The 24400-nt window shown below is 39.6% G+C and overlaps 1 protein-coding gene across 4 annotated transcripts in view; it reads right to left on the minus strand.

The window, feature by feature from the left end:
* ATP6V1C1 (ATPase H+ transporting V1 subunit C1) overlaps nt 1-19233 on the minus strand; it is a 37453-nt gene extending 18220 nt beyond the window's left edge. The window contains exons 1-4 of one of the 4 annotated variants that reach the window (XM_022584657.2): nt 19064-19231; nt 6470-6544; nt 5880-6050; nt 4542-4609 (exon numbers count right to left, since the gene is read on the minus strand). In XM_022584657.2, the coding sequence (XP_022440365.1) occupies nt 4542-4609; nt 5880-6011 (200 nt within the window). In that variant the 5' untranslated portion in view covers nt 6012-6050; nt 6470-6544; nt 19064-19231. Of the gene's footprint in view, nt 1-4541; nt 4610-5879; nt 6051-6469; nt 6545-18024; nt 18201-19063 lie in introns of those variants that run through there. The other 3 variants (XM_022584659.2, XM_022584656.3, XM_022584658.3) reach the window with 3 other exon arrangements.
* Nucleotides 19234-24400: the final 5167 nt, after the last annotated feature.

Genomic DNA, 24400 nt, shown 5'->3' on the forward strand with positions numbered 1-24400 from the left:
CAGATCTCACTGCACTGCAAAAACAAAGGGGGAAAGCAGGAGCTTTCATTCACCAGTTATGTGCTTCCCCTTAGGACAAAAGGGATCCCACAGGCAATAGAATACAAGCAACGGTAACAATGAAGAATGTGGTCCTACACTACTTATTCATTAACTATTTATTGAGCATCTACTATTTAAGAGAAACAATCTAAAGGGGAAACCATGGTGCCCAAGCTACTGAGGCACCTGCATATCACCTTCTCGATCCCTTCACTTTATAAATAAAGACACCCCCAGGTATGAAGAGAGTAAGTGACTTAGCCCCAAAACTCACAAAACCAGTTCCCAGCAGAGCTGTGACTAAAAACGTGGTGTCTTGACTCTGGAGTCTGGTGTTCTTTCCCCCATTCCTTGTCTGCCTCTGGGCCGTGGGTGGGATACAAAAGTATACGCCAAAAATCTAGCTTCCCATTGCTTAAAATCAAAATGGAAAGATACCAAAAAAGACGGATGACTAAATACAAAGCCATCTGTGGTGAGCGCCAGCTGAGATGACCAGGCTAGAGACAGAAACGCATAAAGGAAAAAGACTTCACTTCCAGCTACTGTAATCAAAAAAGCATAACGGATCAGGAGCAGGGCAATGAAGGACAGGAATGGTTTTGAAAGGCTGATTAGGTGGGAAGAATGTATATTCTTGCCACAGGGCATCATGAGTCAAGATCCAGAGAGATAAGAAAAGCAACGAATGATGAGGGGTCCAGACTGCCGGGAGCGTCGTGCTCAGGAGAAAGGAGGTTGTGCTAGGACGGCCGGCTGGGGCCAGACTGCAGGTAGATTGCCTCTGATGTCAGCCTTTAGGGAGAGGTGTATGGTCAAAACAGGACTTCGGACAATTTCTCCAATGACTTTGTGCTCAACAACAGGGAGTGTAAACTGGAAGACAAATTAAGAAACTCCTGCAACGTGAACCAATAAGGGCCAGAAAAAAGCAACAGAAGGACAAAATGTGAATGACAATCCTATGCGGAATGACCTCAAACCTAAGAAAGTGGAACAAATTCAGAAAAAAATGATGTAAGCCGTAAGTCTTCAACATGTTTAACTTGGGATTTGTCCATACACTTGGCTGTGTCTCCAAAATTCACCCATTCCTTCACAGAAGACAAACCATTATTCCTATATAAGTTGACGAGCATCTTGTAAACAGAACCATCTGCTATGAACATTCCAAAATGTGCATGTTCACAACACTGTAAATCAACTATACTTCAATTTTTTAAAAAAAAATGTGCATGTTTACCACAGAAATGGTTCAGAGTGTAGAACTGCCTGGTGTCAAATTTATCAACTTAACATCGCATAACTCAGACCTTGACAATCTCCCTATGCATCTCTACAGGGGTATCCATGACACATGGTCACCTTAAAAAAAACAAACAAACAAAAAAAAAAACTGCTCTAATGATTAGATTACTGAACAAGTATAAACTATAATTTACTCCACCACAATGTTCAGAGTTTAAAAACTGGAACACTCAGTCATTAAGCTAGCATCTGTCAATTCTACCTAAGTCTAACAACCATACGATTTTTAAATTCCTCTTATCTTTCAGGAAGACTGATACAAAGACTAGATTGCGTAACAGTGCAGAAAAGAATAGCTGACAAACTGTATAGGCAACTTGCAATGCTTCTGACCAAATGAACTGCATTTGCCCTAAATACTTACTTCCCTAAAAAATGTGCGCAAACCTTAAACTATACTCAGGACATCCCACTGATGATTTAAAGAAAGATCTAGAGAGCTATTGAGGTGATTAATAAGGATCCAAGTAAGTGTTAATAATTATATTCTCAGGAACCTCCCTTCTCACTGTCCTCTTCGTTGTCATGACCTAACATTGCAATGAGGCTGGTGGGACTGCAGAAAGGAAAATCACCCCGGGGGGGCAACCACGAAAAGTTTACTTAATTAAAAACCTATAATCAAGAAACCAAGAGACAAAAAACTGACTGATGGTAAGAACTGAGACTATCATCAAAAATTATTTTCACATTTGCTCTACTGAATGCATGGAATTATTAACCCTAAAAGCAGTTTGTTACTTTTGCTTTCATCCTCTCTTTTCCATTTTTATTGCCTAGTGCCTGCCCTTAGCTGATGTTTTCAATATCTCTTGCGTAATCTACTGTAAAACTAGCCCCCAACTGGCCTTTTGCCTCATGAGTACATCTTTAGGTCTATTTATTTACTTACCACATATTGTCATGTCAAAAGATCTCTCTGCAACACCTCAGCCTCTACTACCAGAGTACTGCATTATGGTGGTTCTATCAATTCAGAAAAGCATAACAGCATAAACAAGAAAACCCTTCTGCACAGATTTTGAGATTAAGTTCCCCTCTATTCAGGTCTGTTCCCTTAAAGCTTTAATCAGAGGTACATTTCTAAGATTCTCCAAAATTCTGGTTTTTTACAAATTATACCTATTTACCTAAGCCCTAAGTATTTAGAAAGCTCTGTACGTCAAGAGTCAAAGGGATTGTAGACTGAGTCTGTCAATTAATCAAAATTCAGAAAGTTATTAAGGATCCCATACCCATCTTCAGCTAAAATACACAGTAACTGAATTTCAAGTGACTAAACCTGTAGCCTAGAAAAATCTTTTAATGTAACTGAATTTTGAAGACAAAATCATCACCAAATAAATCTTCAAATAAATGGTGTAACAGCCTATGTTCATGAATCAAAGACTTAATATGTCAGGATGGCAATACTGCCCCAATTATCTACAGATTCTACATAATCCCCATCAAAATTCCAGCTGACTTCTAGCAGATATTTGACATGGTATTCCTAAAATTCAAATGGAAATGAAAGGAACCAAACAGCCAAAATAATCTTGAAAAAGACAAAGTTAAGTTGGAGAGCTCACACTTCCTAATTTCAAAACTTACTACAAAGCTGCAGTAAAGAGGGCAATGTGGTACTGGCATAAGGACAGGAATATGGAATACAAATGAGAGTCCAGAAATAAACCCTTACATTTATGTTCCATGGATTTTTGCAAGGGTGTCAGGACAGTTCAATGGAGAGAGAATAGTCTTTTCAACAAATGGACAACTGGATATCCACATGCAAAAGAATGAAGATGGACTTCTCCCTACCACTGTATACAAAATTCACTCAAAATGGATCAAAGACCTAAATGTAAAAACTAAAACTATAAAACTCTTAGAGAAAATACAGACATAAAACTGTGTGACCTTGGATTAGGCAATGTTTTCTTCCATACAACATCAAAAACACAAGCAACAACAAAAAAGAGATAAATTGGACATTAAAATTAAATGTTTTGTGCTTCAAAACACACTATCTAGAAAGTGAAGACGACCGACAGAATGGAGAAAATATTTGCAAGTCATATCTGATAAGAGTTGTATCTAGAATATATAAAGAACTCTTACAAGTCAATAATCAAATGACCAATAAGCCAATTAAAAAACAGGCAAAGGATCCAAACAGACATTTCCCCAAAGAAGAAACACAAATGGCTAACAAACACATGAAAAGATGCTAAACACATTATTAGCCATCAGGGAAATGCAAATCAAAAACACAATGAAATTCTCTTTAATATCCACTAGGGTGGCTATAATCAAAAAGATGGATAGTAACAAGTATTGTCAACAATGTGGAGAAACTAGAACCTTCGTACACTGCTGGTGAGACCGTAAAATGGGACAACCACTTTGGAAAACAGTCTGGCAGTTCTTCAAAATGTTAAAAGTACAGTCACATTGACCGAGCAATTCCACTCCTAGGTACATACCCAAGAGAAATGAAAACACATGAGCTCACGAATACTTGTACACAAATATTCATGGTAGCATTATTCATATGAGCCAAAAAATGGAAACAACCTTAATATCCATCAACTGATGAATGGATTAACAAAATGCAGTATATCCTCACAACGTAATATTATTTGGTAACAAAAAGAAATTAAATGTTGATACATGCTACAACACAGATGAACCTTGAAAACATTACACTAAGGAAAAGAAGCCAGTCACAAGAGACCACATATTGTATGATTCCATTTATATGAAATGTCCACAAAAAGCAAATGTGTAGTGTCAGAAAGTAGGTTAGTGGGCAGTGGGGGTTAGGGAGTAACTACTAACGGAAACAGGATGTTTATGATAGTGGCAGGGGGATGAAAATGTACTAAAATTGATTGTGCTGATGGCTGCATAACTCTGTGAATATATGAAAAATCACTGAATTGTACACTTGAAGTAGGTGAACTGCCTAGCATGTAAATTATATCTCAATAAAAATATTAAGAGCAGTCACCATTTTCACACGTCAAACAGCTGTATTTTATTGCACGTTAATTATATCTTCATAAAGTTGATTTACAAAGAAAAAAAGTCATTGTTTTCTAAAACCATTCCAATAAGCAGAATACACATGTGATAATAAACCCAATGCCCCCGTAGCCTAATGGCGACTCTCATTTTGCTCTAGCCTATGCATATAAATACATTACCCTTCTACAAATGCATCCAGTTTAGCCAGTTCATCCGACAAACCAACCAAGACGTCCAGTGTGCCAACCTAGAAGGGAAAAACAACATTTCATTACTGAGATTTCATCCTGTTTTTTTTTTTAAACAAGGTAATACAACATCTTGATTTGAAGGGTCTGCAAATCTTAAGTTCTCCTTATTTCATAATATGCAAGTGTGGTTAAAAAATGTTTGCTAGACACTGCAAAGCTATTTATATGTACAAGATAATCCTCTAATTCATGGGCACAGCCACCACTTAGATGTGAAGATTCCACAATAGCAGGCCTGTGCCTCTGCTGGTCCTGCCCAGTGGCAGTGGATCATTTGAAGTCATGGTTTACAAGAGCAGCTCTTAAGCAGGGGTCCAGGGTTGTGCATCAGAGCATCTGTAACTGAAATTGTGGTGTTTCTTTTTAAAGGAAACTTTATGATTATTATTATTTTTGGCCGCATCGCATGGCACACAGGATTTTAGTTCCCTGACCAGGGACTGAACCAGTGCCCCTGCAGTGAAAGCACGCAGTCCTAACCACTGGACCACCAGGGAATTCCCTGTAATTGAATTTGTACTCAACGCTGTGTATGTGTAAATGAGCGTGTTTTGGAAGAAATGTCCACAGTCTATATCAGTGTATCAAAGGAATTCGTAAGTCCCAAAATACTAAGAACCAGTGGTATTTCTTAAATGAGTGTTGTATGTAACTGCCTCATTTGGTTAACCAGAAAAATATAAGTATCATGATCTTTTCCATTCTTTACAGAAGTTCAGTCAACCGATTACTGGCAGCCTGCTTCACTTAGAGGCTGCTACATTACTGATGTTTAATAAATGTTAAATAGATAAACTAGGTTAAATAACTAGGATAGATTTGCCAAGTATAATTAAAGAGGTGAAATGGTAAAACATTTACAACATCAGTGAGTATTACACAAATTTAATAACAGAAAAATGGATTCACTCTGATATATAAGAATACACAGTCCCAAGATTTTTCACTTCTAAAAATCATATTTAAGTAATACATCGAGTATTTTCATAAGATTTCTCATTAAAATTTAAATTACAATTTAGAACAGCACAAAAGTTTAGGAAAAATGTTATTTTGTTTTGGTAGTTTCCTTCAAGACATCTCAATTTCCTTATTATCTAAAATTTGAAGATCAGAAAGAACAGGATAAGTTTTAAATTATGCCAATCCCTAGAGATGAGAGAGTTTTCTTTTGAAGGAACCTGGATATCTCATTTCTACCAAAAGGTAAGCAGAGACAACTGTCCTCTCCTTCATGATGAACGATTTTGCACAGCACAGTTTTACCTTTAAGTCAGGAATGTTGAACTTTGAAGTAACTGCAAGATTGTTGTTCTTCGTAGTTGCCGCATGCAATTTCTCCCATGTTTGCTGACATGTTTTCTCCCCAGGAGCTGATATAAGCCAGAACTCAGTCATGTTGGTTACCAGATATTTCTTCCAAAATCAAGAGAGACTCTGAAATGTAAAACAAAACAAACTAAAAGTACATTCAATATCACTTGTTTCTAAATTATTTCAGAGTGATAAGCATAGCCTGTTGCAAAACTATCAATAATTCAACACTGGCATACAATCCTAAGCAAAGTCAAATCTACTTACCTGGATGTAAATCCATATAAATGGTAAATGGTGATTTATTTATGATACTAGGAAAAAGAGATGATAAAGACCTAATACATGAAGTACATAATTTTTTTAAATTACAAAACATCCTAAAATGGGAATTAGTCAAGAAATGAGACTACCCAAAATATCAGCCACCAACAGTTTCATTCCACAAAAGAAGGTGGGAGAGTCACAAATTTATAGGTTTATCTTAAATTTTTAAAACATAAAACCAAAATAGGAAGTAAAAAAACATGCATAACTCTTACCTTTGAAAAAGAATTGAATCAATGCATTTGAACAGTAGCCACCAAATAAATTTGCCACATCTGGCTTAGCAAATCCTACAAGGTCAGCCAAATTGGTGGTTAATTTTCATCCATATTCAATCTAAGGGAATCTCCTCAATCTCTAGCGTATACTTAGTGGCCATCAAACGTTTACAAATTTGCAAAAAAAAAAACAAAACTTGACAATCAACCTTGTAAATCAGTCTCTTATTTAAAATATGACTTGGGGCAGGGAGGGATGCATAATACAACACGATTGGATCTGAATTAAGAGGCTGTGAATCTCCCTTTCCAGAGTTCCATTAAGACAAAACCAACCCTCTTCCACAATCTTTCTCCCTCTCCCCTTTTCCCTCTCTCCCTGACACACACACACACACACACACACGCACACGCATACACATGCACACACACATGCACACATGCGCACAGAGAAAAAGAAAGTCCAAAACCAAATCTACTCAGAATCTAAGTAGGTAAAAAACACAAACACAGAACTCATAATATAATAGTGTCATTATTTCTACTTTAATATGCTTTCATTAGAACCACCATAAACTTTCTACTACCACTGCTTGTTTAACCTTTCCTGAAATTTGGAGTCTTAGGCAGAAAATAACGATCTTACAAAGTTGTCCTGATAATCAATCAAAGAATGAATATGAAAGAACTTTGTAAATTTAAATTTCCTTTAAAATGTAAAGTATCATAGTTAATCGCAATGGACTTTCATAATTTCAAAAGACAACTGAAATTAAAGTAATCCTACCGGGCTTCCCTGGTGGCGCAGTGGTTAAGAATCCGCCTGCCAATGCAGGAGACACGGGTTCGAGCCCTGGTCCGGGAATATCTAACATGCCGTGGAGCAACTAAACCCGTGGGCCACAACTACTGGGCCTGCACTCTAGAGCCCGCAAGCCACAGCTACTGAGCCCACGTGCCACAATTACTGAAGCCCGTACTCCTAGAGCCCACGCTCCGCAACAAGAGAAGCCACTGCAATGAGAAGCCTGTGCACCACAACGAAGAACAGCCCCCGCTGGCCACGACAAGAGAAAAGCCCATGCGTGGCATTGAAGACCCAACGCGCGTAGCACTGAAGACCCAATGCAAATAAATAAATTTCTTAAAAAATGTTTAAAAATAAATAAAGTAACCTACCAGGTCATTACACAATTGAAGGTGACCTGAACATATATGCCATTCAATATTCTTATTTTTTTCTAACTTCCATTTCAAGAGTATCTACCACATACTAGGTACTGCTCTAAACGTTTTATACATTATTATTTCAATTAATCTTCCTAACACCTCTACGAGATACATATCATCCTCCCCACTTATAGATTTTTTTAAATAAATTTGTTTATTTATTTATTTTTGGCTGTGTTGGGTCTTCATTGCTGCACACGGGCTTTCTCTAGTTGCAGCGAGCGGGCTTCTCGTTGCAGTGGCTTCTCGTTGCAGAGCACGAGCTCTAGGCGCGTGGGCTTCAGTAGCTGTGGCACACGGTCTCAGTAGCTGTGGTGCACGGGCTTCGTTGCTCCGCGGCATATGGGATCTTCCCGGACCAGGGCTCGAACCCCTGTCCCCTGTATTGGCAGGCGGATTCTTAACCACTGCACCACCAGGGAAGTCCCCCGCTTACAGATTTAAAAACCCACTCAGAAAGGTTAAACTGGTGAAAATAAAGATGGTGGTATTAAATGAATCTCAAGAATTGTACTCTAAGATGATTTTTTCCAACATTCCTAAAAAGGCTGCACTAAGAGCTGCACTCTCTCAAATGGCCAACAAACTAAACACAGATTAATAGTGATGGTAAGCCCAGACAAAGCACTCAGCCTGGCCAGAAAAACAGTATCTGATGACCTGCAGATCACCTCCTCTCCCCGCAAAATGGCAGGTGACAGAATCAATTGTTAATGTCTTCCTCATGATACTGTTAAATTATATCTAAACTGCATCTTCTTCAAAGACTGTAACCATATGAGCTATTACAGTAGATGTCACTATCATACCACTTAAGAGTTCTAGAAAATCTTTTTCAGCCAGCAGGTTTCCAAAGGATTTCAAGAAATATAGAAAGAGGACCATATTTCCTCATTTATAAATACCTGCCTGACTCTACAGAGCTTTCATCAGGATCAAATGAAATAATGTCATGGTAATTCTAAACAAAACTAGAGTCCCATCCTGCCTCTAAAGGCTGCTCCCAGTGTCCCACGTAGGAAATATCTTGTTTACTTACTACCTTGTAAATGCCACTATTATGCATTTATCACACTATTCTGCCTCATTTTTTTCACAACATCTTTTCCTCCCCACCTGACTGAGAAACCCTGAAGGGCCAGAATCATACCTTCTTTTCTGATGCTCTAAAAACCCAGCATATACAATTCCTGCCAACAGCAGGGATTTTATGAATAAATAAGAGACTTTATGAATAAGTCCTTGCTCGTTTTATGAATAAATGAAATATAATTATAACAATGACTCTGAACCAATCAAAAAGTCTGATCAGAGAAAAAAAATAAGGGCCAAGAAAAATATTTAAATGTTTTTTAAAGCTTTTTTTTTTTTAAATTTAGTCTTTCAGAAAACAAATCCTAACCTTAGAGTAGTATATAAATTAAAAATCAGTAAAGCTGCAGATTACTAAGCCTTTGTCTTTCATTATTTTACAGGTGAATATAGAAATATAAAAGAGAGGGATTGAGAAAGAACCTGTTGGTACTTCAGGCAAAGCCATGGCCTCAATTCTTCTATCCTCTGGTCAAAGCAAACTATATAAGAGGAGTCTGATGCGAAAGACAAGCGACTTAAGTATCTAAGGATAAATGTAAGAACTGCCTATGAGAAGAGCATCAATAAGACTTCTGCAAAATCCCTGTTTTTTGGTCCACTGTTATCCTGTCACTTAAACAAGTCACATAAAAAAATTCTTTTTGAAACTTAAGTACAATTTACGCTCAGTTCCAAAAAAACCCTATCTTTGCAGATGAACATATTTGTCGGGGGGAGGTCAAAAAGTGAAATCCCTGTTGCTAAACACATTTCCCCTTCTGAGCCACACAGACAGTCAAGACTGGTGTCCACTGGTTATCATCTCACCCAAGGTCTGGACACCTCCACTTCTGCTGACTGCTTCAACTGACTTGTTTTTATGCCTAATTATTTCCCTTTGTTTCATCTTGTATATTGGAAGTCAGGCATAAATATAGGCAAATCATATGTTAAGCAAAAGAGAAAATGATTTAAAAGGCATTCCTCAAGACTCAGATCAAGGTTTAAGTCCCTCTGTTATATGTGTGTACACAGTTGCTCTCTTGATGATCTTATTTGTACTCAAGGCAATTCCAGTCTAGATGCTGAACACTATTCTACATTGTATCTCCAGCCTAGGCTACTCTGCTGCATCTAGAGCTGTACCCAACAAGTCTCCACAGCTGACTACAAGACATCTCCATCTGGATGTCTCCAAAAAAACCCAACATTTCTAGTCAAACTCCTAATGGCTTCCCCAAAACCTGGTCCTACTCCAGTGTTCCCTGAGTTAGCATAGTTAGTACCCCTGCAACATTAGACAACTATCAATAGAATTGTCAAATGTCATCAAGAGAGCAGCCAACACTTATTGTGCACTTCCTATCTACCAGCACCAGTCAAAACACATTACAAGGATTAACTCATTTGGTATATCTCATGGATAGTGGTTACAAATGAAGAAACCAAGGCACAGAAAATGCGTCATACATTATATGAAATATATAGTACAATATGTATCATGTCATATATCATATAAGTGCATATATTACATGCTAAGGATGAATGTATTATATGCTCTCACAGCACCTTTTAAGTATTTCCCTGAGCAACACTCTTTATTGATGTCTTTCTACCAAATAAACTGTGCATTAGGGTAGGTGGAAACCATGATAGCTTTTGCTCACAACCGTACTCTCAGTACCTGGTACAGAGGCTGGTATGTAGAACCTTAAGAAGTATTTGTTGGGCTTCCCTGGTGGCGCAGTGGTTGAGAGTCCACCTGCCGATGCAGGGGACACGGGTTCGTGCCCCGGTCCGGGAAGATCCCACGTGCCAAGGAGCAGCTGGGCCCGTGGGCCATGGCTGCTGAGCCTGCACGTCCGGAGCCTGAGCTCCACAATGGGAGAGGCCACGGCAGTGAGAGGCCCACGTACCGCAAAAAAAAAAAAAAAAAAGTATTTGTTGAATATTCTTGAATGAATAAGTAACTGTGAAGAGTAAGTAAGATAATAAAGTTAAAATACCTGGCTTATAATTGGTTCGCTCCCTTCACTTCCTCCATATTTTTTAAAGTCAATTTCATTGAAATATAATTTATATACAATAAAATGCACCCATTACAAGAGTACAGTTTGATGAGTTTTTGACAAACATACACACCTGGTTAACCACCACCAAAATCAAGATTAAGAACATTTCTGTCTTCCCAAAGCCTTCCCTCACACCAAGGCCCAGTCAATCCCTACCCTACTGCTGGCCCTGGGCAGGTGCCAATCTGCTTTCTGTCACACTATAGATTCATTTGGCCCGATGTAGAATTTCATTGTAAATGGAAGTGCACACTGCGTACTCTTTTGTATCTGGCTTCTTTTGCTCAGCATGTCTGTGATATTTGTCTATGGCCTGTGTATCAGTAGCAGTTCATTCTGTTTTATTGCTTAGTGTTCCGTGACATGAATGTACAATGGTTGCTTACCCATTCACCTGCTGATAGACATTTGGACGATTACTGGTTTGGGGCCATTAACAACAAAGGTGCTATGAATATTCCTCTACAAAGCTTTTGTGAAAATACCATTCATTTCTCTTGGATAACCATCTAGAAGTGGAATTTCTGAGTTGAATGATTAGCATATATTTAACTTTATAAGAAGCCACCAAACTGTTTTCCAAAGTAGATGTAATATTTTATATTCTCATTAGCAAGATACACAGTTCCAGTTGTTTCACATGCCCACCAACACTTAGTGCTGTCAGCCTTTTTATTTTCAGCCATTCCAGGGGGTTGCAGGGGTATCTCACATTTCCACAATGACTACAAAGTTCAGGATCTTTTCATGTTCTTATCAACCATTTGTATATCTTCTTTTGTGAAGTTTCTATTCAAACCTTTTGTGAAATTTCTATTCAAATATTGTGCCTAATTTTTTAAAAAGCTGCATTCTTACTGAGTTGTAGGAATTTTTTGTGTGATCCTGATACAATTTGAGAGGGGTGTGTGTGTGTGTGTGTGTGTGTGTGTGTGTATTTCCTACGTATTTTCTCGTGTCTTGCCCTTTCTTAATGGTGTTTTTGAGTAGAAGTTTTCAATTCTGATGTCCAGTTTACTGACTTTTTCTTTTATAATATATGAGTTCTGACATAAGAAAAATCTGCCTACCCCAGAGTCACAAGGATTTATCCTGTTTGGAGTTCAGAGAGATTCTTCAATCTGTGTTTATAGTTTTCAACATTCACCCATTATTTTCTTCAAATTTCTTTCCTGCTTCTCTTTCCCTTTTTTTGAGACAAAAATGGCATGTATATTAAACCACCTGATATTGTCCCACAGGTCACTGAGCTTCCATTCACTTTTTTAAATTGTTTTCCTCTCTGGGCTTCAGTTTGGATACTTTCCTGCTACATCTTCTAGCTGGCTGACTTTCTCTTTAAAGTAATCTATTTGTCTCATGAAGTGAATTTTTCACTTTAGATGTATTTTTTACCCTTATAAGTTCCATCTTTTAAAACTTCTCTTTCCTCATTATGTTCATGTTTTCTGTTAAATCACTGAGCATATTTACAATTCACAACATTAAACTGTTGATCACTCGATTTTGTTTTCTTCCTTTTAAGAATGTTGTGCTTTGTTCTGGCAGTTACCTTACCTGAGCTTTAGCATGCTTCATTTCAAGGCTTGTTTTTATACTTTGTCGGGCTAAGTCTAAAGCTTTACTCTAGGGCTAATGTAGCCTTTCTACTAAGATCTGACCATCTGGGGATTCCATGGGATGCCCCAGGGATTCATTAAGGTATTCATACGCCTTCCGGCCCCATGAGCTCTGGCAACTGTCTAAAGTTCTCTAGTCATTCTTTGCCGGGCCTCCTACAGAGAGACTCCTTTACAGATGGTGGGTTTTCTGTCTAGCTCCCTCCTGTCAGCCTATCCAACCCGCGAATTCTAGCCAGATAAGCCTTCCCCAACTCCAAGCCTCCTCAACTCAGCAAGACCAACATGCTCTGCTTGGTCTCCTCTAAACCATGGTCCAGAGAGTGACTCCAGGCAGAAAGCCAGAGGGATTATAGAGCTCATTTCATTTGTTTCCTGTCTCTTGGTTCCTGTATTACCTCTGTTGTCCAATAACTGGAAGCAGTTTTTTCATATATTTTATCCAACTTTCTAGTTGTTTATGGTGGGAAAACAAGTATGGTACCAGTTATTCCACAGTGACCAGAAGCTGAAGTCTCCTCTTGTTTTGCTGTATGTATTGTTCCTGAGTTTTTGGTTTTGCTAGGGATTCGACCACAACCTCCCAGTCCCTCAGCCCCATGCTTTAACATTTAATAGAAAACAGGATTAACAACAATGAACATGAGAAATATAACAAGTCTAGGCTGAAAGACTGTAATAATACTATTTGTGGGAAGAATGGAGCACTGCTTTGGCAGTAAAGTGGAGAAATGTTCATTTCCGTTTAAAAAAAAGGACAGATGTAGCTTGAATAAATGTCCCACACATATGTGTCATTAATTTTGCAAATGTATAGCATGCTCTAATGATTGATAAAATATAAATTCATTAAAAAGCATTAATAAAGATATAATAACTTGCCATCATTAATATTTCCTCAATCTAAAATAATTACATATCACAGGATAACCCAAAAAAGTTCTGTAACTTTTTTAAAAAGGGACAATTTCTAGAAGGCAGTTTGTCAATGTTAATCAATAGCCATAAAAACGTTGACACAGCTTTAAGAAAGAAGACTATATATAGGTATAAACATTAAAGTGTTAAAAAAAACATTAAAGATTATCTCTTGGGAGTGGATTATGAATGTTCATTTTCATTCTTTCTGCGTATTCCTGTTTCCTAATTTTTTATTAATGAATTACTACATGTAAATGCCAGAAAAACCCCACACACTTCATTAAAAAAAAAAAAAGTGGGGCAATATCCTCACACTTGAAAACACTGAAAAGTTTAGAGACCGTTAAATGGCATGGCAACAAAGAACCCTGGATATAAATACAAAAGATAAAGGCAAAGCTGGTTAGTAGTAGCTGTGTCTGAAGTATGAGATCAAGGTTGGTAAACAGCCTTTTTATCTCACTGGGAATTTCAGTCAGGAAGAACCTAAATGCCAACTTCAGGAAGCATAGTGTAACGGCCACAGCACTGAACTGAGAATATGAAGACTTGGAATCTAATCCCAATTCTGCATATCACTGTCTGTGTAAATTTCATTTTACACCTCATTTTCACCTCTAGGTGATAGGAGGCTGAATTACTTACAAAAACTTATGTCCCTAGTCCTGCTTCTGCTCAGAAATAAAATTCAAATCTCCCATTCTTCACAGTCATCACTACTAATGTCCTTTGTCTGAGTTTTTCTGCCTTATCTTCACAATGTTCTGACCTTCCTTTATCCATCTTTACCTCAGGCCTGCCTGTTGTCTCTTTCTTACTTGCCTCTGCTCAACAGTCCATTTTGCAGAAAGCAACCTCTTTCCTATTTCAACCAACTCAAAATTCTCTTAACAAAAAGATTTCCGCAACCAAGTCCAACCATGCACCAAATCCATTCATATAATCCCAAACTATTTCTCCCTCAACCCGCATGTCCACTGAAATCCATGTAATAGACTGCATTAAAGCAGACATCTGTCTTACGTTTTTTTCCACCCAAATATCTGTTTGACTGTAACTGCTTTCAAGTTAGGGTCATATCATTCATCAAATGTTTTAGGTGCTTAAATTCCCAGAACTGTGGTAAGCTCCCAGAACTGTGGTAAGAAGCAACACAAAATGTACTCCCTGTCTTGAAGGAGCTTATACTTGTGTGTGTGGGTGTGTATGTGTGTGTAGGTCTCTACAAGTAGGTAGGTCTGTGTGTGCAGGGAAAGGTAGGAGGAAAACAATGCAGATGACAAGATAAAAAAAAAAAAATCAAGGCGGAATACACTGGAGGCACAAGAGAAACACTAGTCAAATTTTTAAAACACTTCTATCTTGTCTGACTGCAATAAGTATTTTTTTTGTTTTTAAAGCAGTAACAACTCTTTTTCAAAATGGAAGGAAGGAAAAGAGAGAAGAAAGGAAATCCTGGGTCCAAATCTCTGAGACTGTTTATTTCATTACTGTATCACCCACTTATGAGAATTTAAAGGCGGTGGATTATTTTCCTACAGCATGGATTTGAATGTAAAATAAAAAGAGTAAAGTAGTAACTATCACAACAACACAAAAGGTGGGGATAATAAACCCAAACAGCTACTAGCATTTCTTTTGTAAATGAAGGTATCAGCCTGACCCAGGATAGGGGCAACCACAGAAAACAGTACAGCACCCCTATAAGTGCTCCAATACTTAAGTCCTTTTAATGCTTTCAAGGAACCAATATTTTAGTCTCTGAAATGCAACCACCTTTCATAGTAAATTAAATTTCTCAATAAAGGCTGAACGTGGCCTAAATGCAAAACAACTTCCTTTTTCAGTCCTTGAAAATACCAAGTCGTTTACTAAAGTGACTTATTTCAACAGGCACAAGAAGGCATACCTCAGATATCAGTGAAATATCACATAGCCTTCCAACTGTGACACATCAACTTTTAACAGAATTGATCAGTGCAAAACATTTACCACAATCCATTCATCTTAAAAAGTTGCTACATCCTTCCCCTAGAAATTTTTAACACCATACAAATAAAGAGTAAGAATAACTGTTTCCTCTCTGAATGTTAAAATTCTAGCCTTCAAAACAGAAGCACCTTAACTGGGATTGTGGGAGGGACTTGCTCACAATAAAACTTGTTTTAAAAGTTCCCAACAACAATGGGGGATTTTACCTTCCAAGAGACTTTGTCATTCATACAGAAGGAAATTTTTAAATTATCAGGATACACACCTTCTTTAAAAAAATCTTAACTTTTGTGTTGTTTTGTTTTCAACTGAAACAGTACCTATAAATGCTCTATAATCCTTTTACGAATTACCTGAATTTCATGCCATAAATATACTGAAATATGAAAGACAATTTAATCTTTAATGTATTTTATAACCAACTGCCATCTTTTTATTTTACAGTTGGCTAGAAATAAATGTGTAAGAACCAAGCCTTACTTAGGCATAGATGCTGATCATAAAACCTGAAACCAGCTAGAAAGGTAACAACTCATAACACAATGTTAAAAATCTCTTGCAATTTCTGCTAAAGCAAGCTGAATCGATAGGCAAGGAGGGCACTGTACCCCCATTACTAAAGGAACCATCAGAACCTTCTGAGGGCCCAGAGACTTTTCTCTCTGCCACAGGCAACTCAACACTGACCCAGGGTGCAAACAATTCCTTCCATGCCAGGCAGCTCCCTGATTCTACACTCATGGTTCCCAAAACGTTACTTCCCTTCTCTTTCAGGCTGTTATTTTATAACAGTGACTGGACCACAGCACCATGTTTTCCACTAGAAGGTGCTGATATCTCTAAGATAATGTATTCTAGCCTGAAATTCAACAAGCCAAAGATCTAAAACAAGCTTGTCGCCCCCAATTCATCACTCAGGTAAGCTTGAGATCCTGTTTCCTGGTAATGACAACCACTTATTGAATATGTGCTATGTGATTAGCACTTCAATATGCTAAGCAATTTTGTAGTTGATTCCTTCAAAGAAGATGGTATCACCAACCCCACTTGCAGATGAGAGAACAGTTAATGAAATTTCTTGCCCAAGGCCACAGAGCTAGTGACTACATACATTTCACTTGCTAGTTTATTAAAACACTGCTCTTAACCTCTATATCCCCAACATCTAGTAGAGGGCCTGTCACTAACAAGTACTCAATATGTGTCCAATAAATAAAGGATGGCACCATATGGGGTGTTTCACAACCAAATGGTACCTCTCTCCACCAGGAGGAGTTTGGAAATGTCTGGGAGCATTTTAGGTTGTCCCAACGTGGGGGCCACTACCACCATTTAGCGGATGGGGACCAAACAAGGGACAGTCCTGTCCAAAATGCCAAAAGCACCCACTGAGAAACCCTGAACTATAGGCTGGTTCACAAAGAAAACCTTTCATAGTAAAGTCAATCCACATGTTAACCAGCTTAATTTATAAAAAACTTGCTATTTATGGATAGTTTGCTTAAAATATCTTAAAAGATACATCAATCTCTTTCTATAAAACACCATTTTTGCATTTACCTGCATTTTATTTTCAAGTACAGAGCTAAGGCTCCATCTTCTATCCTATCATGTGACCAAAGCACATCTCCTCCACTGTCCACAGGGCTCCTCTTGGAACTCTATAAATGTATAGCAGATTTGCTACACATTTGGAACAGGATTTTGCTTCATTATCAAGAATACAGTTTGAATTTTCTAGTTCCAAGGTTCACTCTTGTCAGAGGGAAATTTTAGACTGCCCTGCTTCACTGCCTGAGCTATCTTTCCAAGGCCACCATACTAATGGTTTCTACTATGTCTTCAAAACTTCAGTGAAATGTGAACCGAACATGAATTCGTTTATAACTAAAATGGTATAAAATTCCACATCCAAAGGGTGAAAAAGGTTTACTCCAGCACATAGATCAGAATATGTACAAGAATAAAATTTAACTAGGAGGTATTTGGTCAGAACTGCAGCAACGCCTAAGCAGGCTCAAGTGCAAAAGGAAGACTGACCGCTTGGGGACTGGAGCACAAGAAGATCCTTTGGCAAAGGTTTATTTTGGCATACCAGCTTTGCTCTTTAGCCAATGCAACTATGTCGCAAGCTGTGGAAATAATTACAGAATCAAAATTTTGAAGCCCAAACGTTTCTTTTTAGGTAGAGAAAACTAATGTAAATAAGGCTCTTAAGACTAATATGCCAAAAAATAAAAATGATCATTTCCTGCCCAGTCCTAAAAGCAGTATTACTCTAACCACCTAGCTCTCAGCATTTACTTTAGTCAGATCCCGAGTACTGTTTCTTTAGATTTTATCTAGTCCCTGCAAGATACACCAAAAGAGTCTGAGACACAAACCCGAGGCTCCGTCTTCAGCACAATTTGAGACTTGCTTGTTGCCAAAGAACCGTGATTGACAAGCTGAGTACCTTTTGCCCACCTTATTGCTCATTATCTCCTCCAGCTGAACTGTAAACTGAACCGCTTCACCCAAGCCAACAGAAAAGCAGTTTTTAAAGCACTGACCACCGCTGCCAAATCCCTTTGAAGCTGTCCTACTCAAAAAAGTTCACCAAAAGTGCTGAATCAAAGATTACAGTGCACTACGAAAAACTCACCCTTCTCTCTAGATGTGATTGTGGTTAAGTACTGTGCAGGTAATCAGCAATCAGAAGATGATGGAAGTTATGCTAGACTTAAACACATCACTTGATGTCCATTTCTAGGTCCAAGGGTCTAGATAGGTCCCTAACTATACAATGAATGGCATTTTCATCTACTTTCTCTCAAAGACCTGTGAGAACAAAATAAACAGGAAAGGTAATTCCTGTGACTACTGTTCAATAAAAGATGTTCCAGAGTAGATGACAGTACCAAAGGATAAGTTTGGAAGGCCAAAACAGATCTTTGCAAAGGAGTCTCCCCTCAACCCCCAAAGGATCCAGTCTCCCCTGTGTACTTCAGGACTGCTTTGGGGGTAGCTATAACTACCCTCAGTGAAGGGTGCAAACAGAATCTAACCAAACTTTCCTTCCCCTTACTCCTGTTTCTCAGGTGATTCAATTTGCCCGTGTGATTCTCCCCTCAAGCTCCTTTTCAGGGGGTTCTTGCCTACCCTTCCCCCATTCTAATAAAAAATGGTTTGAGTTCTCTGGATTCTCGTTCTTTCCCCTGCCCACAAGGACCCTGCGTCCTCTCTGAGGGGCTCCTAGACCCTTTAAACTGCCACCCCCATAGCAAGCGCGTACACCCAGTGGAGGCTCTCGCGGTCGCTGTGACCTCACACACACCACCCCGTATCCTCATCTGGGCCACTCAGTCACCTTTCATCCCCCTCAATCAAGCGGACGAGCATTCACTGGGGTCCTCACCCCAATCCAAGGAGAAATGTCCCAGACCGGAATTTTTATTTCTGCCTCTGCCACTGAGTACCCCCTGGGCCCTTTCTCTTTTTCCCTCCTTCCTCTTCCCTAGAGACAGAACCTAGGCCCAAGGCGGCGACGAACCCGCGCCGAGAAACCAGACACAGCCGCCCAACCGGCTCCAACGCCTCAGCCTCGGCCCCCGCGCCCGCCCCCATCCCTCCCCGGCCGCGACCGCAGCGCAAGCTTCGGCCTGGCGGGGGCTCCCCGTCCGGTGTAGCCATCGCTCACTGACCCAGGGAAGTGTCAAACGAGGAAGTGGCAGCAGTAACAGGTACAGAGGTGTACAGCCCGGCAGACGTTAACGGCTCAGCGCTCCATCCCTACCCGACCTAATCTCCGGCCTCACAGCTTCCTCGACCCCAGAGCCCACGAAGCAAGTCACGTGCCAGCCGGAGCGGTCAGCTGACCGCGGCGCCCGCCGCTCCGCCTACGCGCACGCCACTGCGCAGCCGCCGCGGCCGAGCCCTCGGAAGAGGGGCGGGGCGGGGCGGGGCGGGTCTGGGAGGCTCCCGGGGGATCCAAGGAGACCCGGGAGTCGCGGCTGGCGGCCGCTGTTCCGCGATTGGGTAGGGTTCCTGCTTCTCCCTGTGTCCGGCCCGAGTCTCGTGCGCCACTTGTGAATTTCACGGCCACCATCCCTAAGGTTATCCCACTTCTTCAGGTTTCTGTAGTTTGGAGTTTGTCTCCAGCCCCTACACAGGCTTCTCCACTCGGGGTTTTCTTCGGACAGCCCGGTTTTCTGAGTAATACCCTTAATAGTTCACTTCGGCCGCTGATTCACCTTTTCCTTCCAGTCCACTTCAGGTTAATTCCATAAATGTTCATGGAGCATTTACTGTGCGATAGTCACTGTGCGAATTTTCTTAGGATTATCTGCTGGCGTGAATCACTCCTTGCAGGAGAGAGCCTGTTATCTAGTTCAGGGGTATGTGAGGCGTGTAATAAACATCATAAATAGTTAGCACCACATTAGATAGTGGGAAACCAAGGAAGGTTACGCAGCAAAGGCATGGACAGGAGAAATCATGTCCTTTGGGGGAAAAAAAGGTAGCAAGCCGCTCTTTTGAGCCCTGCATATTTCATTGGCTGGGGAAGGTAGGTGGTATTATTCTAATTTAGAACATAGTTTTAGAAATGGTAAAGAACTTTGTGATTTTCTAATTCAGTACTTTTATATTTACAAATGGGGAAGGTGAAGAGCCAGAGGTCACAGAGCTGTTTAGCACAAGAGAATAGACATATCTGGTTTTAAATCCTGGCTCCACTGCTGACCAGCTGTGTGACCTCAGGCCTATAAACTTCAGCTTCTTCACCTGTAAAATGGTGGTAATAATACATCCCTTATAGGGATGTTGTGAAGATTAAATGACATGTACATTTGGCATAGTGCCTGGCACATATGAAACACCCAGTAAATGGTTGCCATTATTACTATATATTATAGGACCCAGGTTTTCAGACCTATCTTATGCCTTTTCTGCTGTTGTGTCCCTGCAGAAATTCACCACAGAATTTCTTAGAGCCTTAGTAATACATTGGACAAAAAGTAACAACCAACCAACCTATCCCCAACCTAATGCTTTTCACCAGTTTTGGGTGATGTGCAGGCAATTCCAACAACCAGTTCTGTAACACAACTTTGGAAACTTGTCAGGAATTCCAAGGGCTTTATCTGGCATCACAAAAGGTGGGCCTAAAGGCAATGTTTTGTTAGATCTGTACTGTCCAATACAACTTTCTTCAGTGGTGGAAATGGTATTCCGTGCTGTCCAAATCGTATCTACTAGACTTACATGGCTCTTGAGCAGTTGATGTGTGGCTAGTGTGACTGAAGGACTGAATTTTTAAATTTATTTCACTTTAATTAATAAAAATTTAAATACCCAGAGGAGGCTAGTGACAACTGCTTTGGGCAGTGCAATATTAGGGTCTGCATTTAAAACCTTTTGGTTTCTTTATGTTTGCATATGGCCCTGAAGCAGAATTCTCATGTCCATTTCTTAATTTTTGAACTCGAGTACATCTACTTCTGATGTCCAGACACTTTCCAATGTTTTAAACACCATGTTATACTTGAGAGGCAGTATAATGTAGTGCTTGATAAATGTTAGCTCTAATTATCATTAGACCTAGCATATCTCATTTAAAAATCTAGCAAACATGTTTAGAATAAGCAGGGCAGGATTGCTTTCTAATGGCTTCTAATAGTAGGGGAACGTATTTTACAAAGAGTGCGAAGCGTGCTTTTTGATACAATGCAGAGGAGCATCCTAGGTATCTAAGTATGTGTAACAGGGATGACACACCTTTTCCTCCATTTCCAAGTATCTAAATATTCCCCATCTGGAAGCACCTTCTAAGGCTTAAAGCACTGAAAGAATGCATAGAGAAGATATTTTTTTCCTCATAATTTTGTCAAGGGAAAAAGACAAATGTTTTAATGAAACAAAGTGGGGAAAGTATTTGAAACTACTAGGACAATAGGAATCAAAATCATTTTTCACCCCCCTATAATATTAAAAATATCTTGAAAGTTGGTACTGATATTCCTCTTAGAAAAGGAAATGTCCTTATTTAGGAAAATACTTTGATAAACTAGAGGGCTGGAAGATAAACTGAGAGCTTGGGTAAATGGAGACAAAGACACAAAAGACATAAGTAAGCTAGTTTCCAATAGAGATTGGAAAGGAACAGAAATGGGGTGGGGGCGGTGTTGGAATGTGAGGAAGGCATAAGGTGTAGAGAGCAGAGAAAGAAGAAAGCAACACAATAAAGAACTTGCAAAAACACGACTGTTTAGAACCCCGTTTGAGATCCCTTCAATTGCTATGATGTAAATCCATTGCCATCTGCCCAGACGTTTAATGAACTCAAATGCTTTAATGAGCTTTTTTCTTGGTAGAAATTTATGGTATCTGGGTGACATTATATAAAGATCTCAGACAAATTAATCAGAACAATACTAAGACCCCAACATGCAAATGAACAAAAAGCACAAAAAATTGAGAAAAAAAGAAATACCACTGGCTAAAACATATAGGGAAATGTACACTCTTACTAGTGCTCAAAAATATAAATAAGATAGCAAATATAAATATTTATCAAAGTAAGTAAATAATATATAAAATAAATATGAATAAGAACCTGTATTAGCAAAGATAGAAATATGTACATAATAGCCAGTGCTGGTGATGGTGTGATAAGACAGTCTCTTGCACTGCTAGTGGAAATGTAAACTGGTACAACTTTTTTTTTTTTTTTTTTTGCGGTATGTGGGCCTCTCACTGTTGTGGCCTCTCCCATTGCGGAGCACAGGCTCCGGACGCGCAGGCTCAACGGCCATGGCTCACGGGCTTAGCCGCTCTGCGGCATGTGGGATCTTCCCGGACCAGGGCACAAACCCATGTCCCCTGCATCGGCAGGCGGACTCTCAACCACTGCGCCACCAGGGAAGCCCGGTACAACTTTTATGGTCAGCAATTTGACAGTATGGATGAGAAGCCTTAAAAATGCTTATTCCATTTTGATCCATATTAGGATGGAAATAATGGAAAAGGCAGGAAAATATTTATGCAAAATATATTCATTACAATATAATGTCTGTTTTCATCATCAACAACATTAAAGATTTAGTTGAAAAACTAAGCCCCAATGAAGATGAAGCATTGAAAATGATTTGATGTATATATCTGGAATTTTTAGAGGATAATGTTCAGGGTTAATGAATAGGATACACTGGGGAATTCCCTGGTGCTCCAGTGGTTAAGACTCCATGCTTTCACTGCTGAGGGCCTGGGTTTAATCCCTGGTCAGGGAACTAAGATCCCACGAGCCATGTGGCACAGCCAAAAAAAAAAGAGTAGGATACAGTAGGCCAGTGGGTCTCAGCTAGAGGACATTTGGCGATGTCTGGAGACGTTTTTGCTTGTCACAACCTGTGGGGGGGGAGATGCTACTGGTATCTACTGAAATCAGGGTAGAAATCAAGGACGCTGCTAAACATCCTACAATGCACAGGACAGCTCCACAACAGAGAATTATCTGATCCCAAAAGTCAGTAGTGCTGAGGCTGAGAACCCTAGTACTAGACCCACAGGTTCTCAGAGTCCCAGATTCTTGATGAACAACATAGTATATAATACTCTCAGTTTTTTATCTGTGAAACTGAGACAATATTAACCTCTGTTTTAAGAATTATGTGGAATCATGTAATAAGTTATGGTCACACTGCTGCTTTGAGATGTCAGCTAGGCTCACTCACTAGCTAGGAGCTTGGCTCCTGTATGCCAGCCTCTCAGTGAATTCCTAACTTGTCACAATCACAAATTTCTAGGTATCATGTCCCTTGCTTGGGAAGAATAGAAACAGAAAATTTTTTTTCTATACATGCCAAATATTTACAGAATCACAGCTTTTTAAAACATGTTTTCATTTATTTCTGTTATAACAATAAATACATATTAATTATTTAATAATTAGGTAGCATAGATAAGCAAAAAGACAAAAAACATCACCCATAATTAGGTAGCATAGATAAGCAAAAAGACAAAAAACATCACCCATTATTCTATGACTCAAGATCACTAGGGTACATCCTTCGAGAATATTTCTATTCAGTTGCATGCACATATGCCACCTGTGCCACAGGCTCAGGGCAGCAGGTGGAGAGGGTCTGTGTCTAACCTTCCCCAGAGCAGGAGTCAAGGACATCTGTCCTCCTGGTGCCCCAGTTACCTGCCGATGACCAGGGTCACCACTAATGCCTCCCCATCCATGAAGCCATTCTGAACCCCAGAATCACACAGGACAACAATAACAACAGCTGGACTTCAAAAGCACTTAGCTTTGCGCCCAACAGTCTTCTGTGCTTTGCATATAATAGCTCATTTAATCCTCACAACAATGCTTTGAGACATGTATTACTATTATCCCCATTTTACATATGAGAAAACTGGGGCAAAGGGTGATTATAATTTGACCAGTTAGGAAGCAGCATATCAGAGTTCTGAACCCAGGAAGTATGGTTCCTGGGTCCATGCTCTTAACCTTGTAGCATAAAGCCCCTCTTTGCACTGTTTCTTTCTTTTTTTTTTTTTTTTGCAGTATGCGGGCCTTGCACTGTTGTGGCCTCTCCCATTGCGGAGCACAGGTTCCTGACGCGCAGGCTCAGCGGCCATGGCTCACGGGCCCAGCCGCTCCGCGGCATGTGGGATCTTCCCGGACCGGGGCACGAACCCGTGTCCCCTGCATCGGCAGGCGGACTCTCAACCACTGCGCCACCAGGGAAGCCCTGCACTGTTTCTTAACCACACTCTTTTTATACTCTGAATTCTCATGGCACTTTTATGGTATTTAGCTAATTTCACTTACATTTTATCAACTTTACCAAGACCACCTTTAGCTCAGAGAGTCTTGAGTGTGCAGTGTACATAGTAAGCGTTCAAGAGATGATAACGAAATAGATTTCACAACTAAAGGAAAGGCCAGATTTTCAAACATTTTATGTCAGAGGGGAAGGGAAGAGGTTATCTGACTAATTAAACCTATCAGCTCCTTTCTTCTGTTCCCT

The sequence above is a fragment of the Delphinapterus leucas genome, chromosome 17 (assembly GCF_059928025.1).
Source record: "Delphinapterus leucas isolate spDelLeu-1000000601 "Yukka" chromosome 17, BTC_Dleu_Yukka2, whole genome shotgun sequence".
In the NCBI taxonomy this organism is placed as follows: Eukaryota; Metazoa; Chordata; class Mammalia; order Artiodactyla; family Monodontidae; genus Delphinapterus; species Delphinapterus leucas.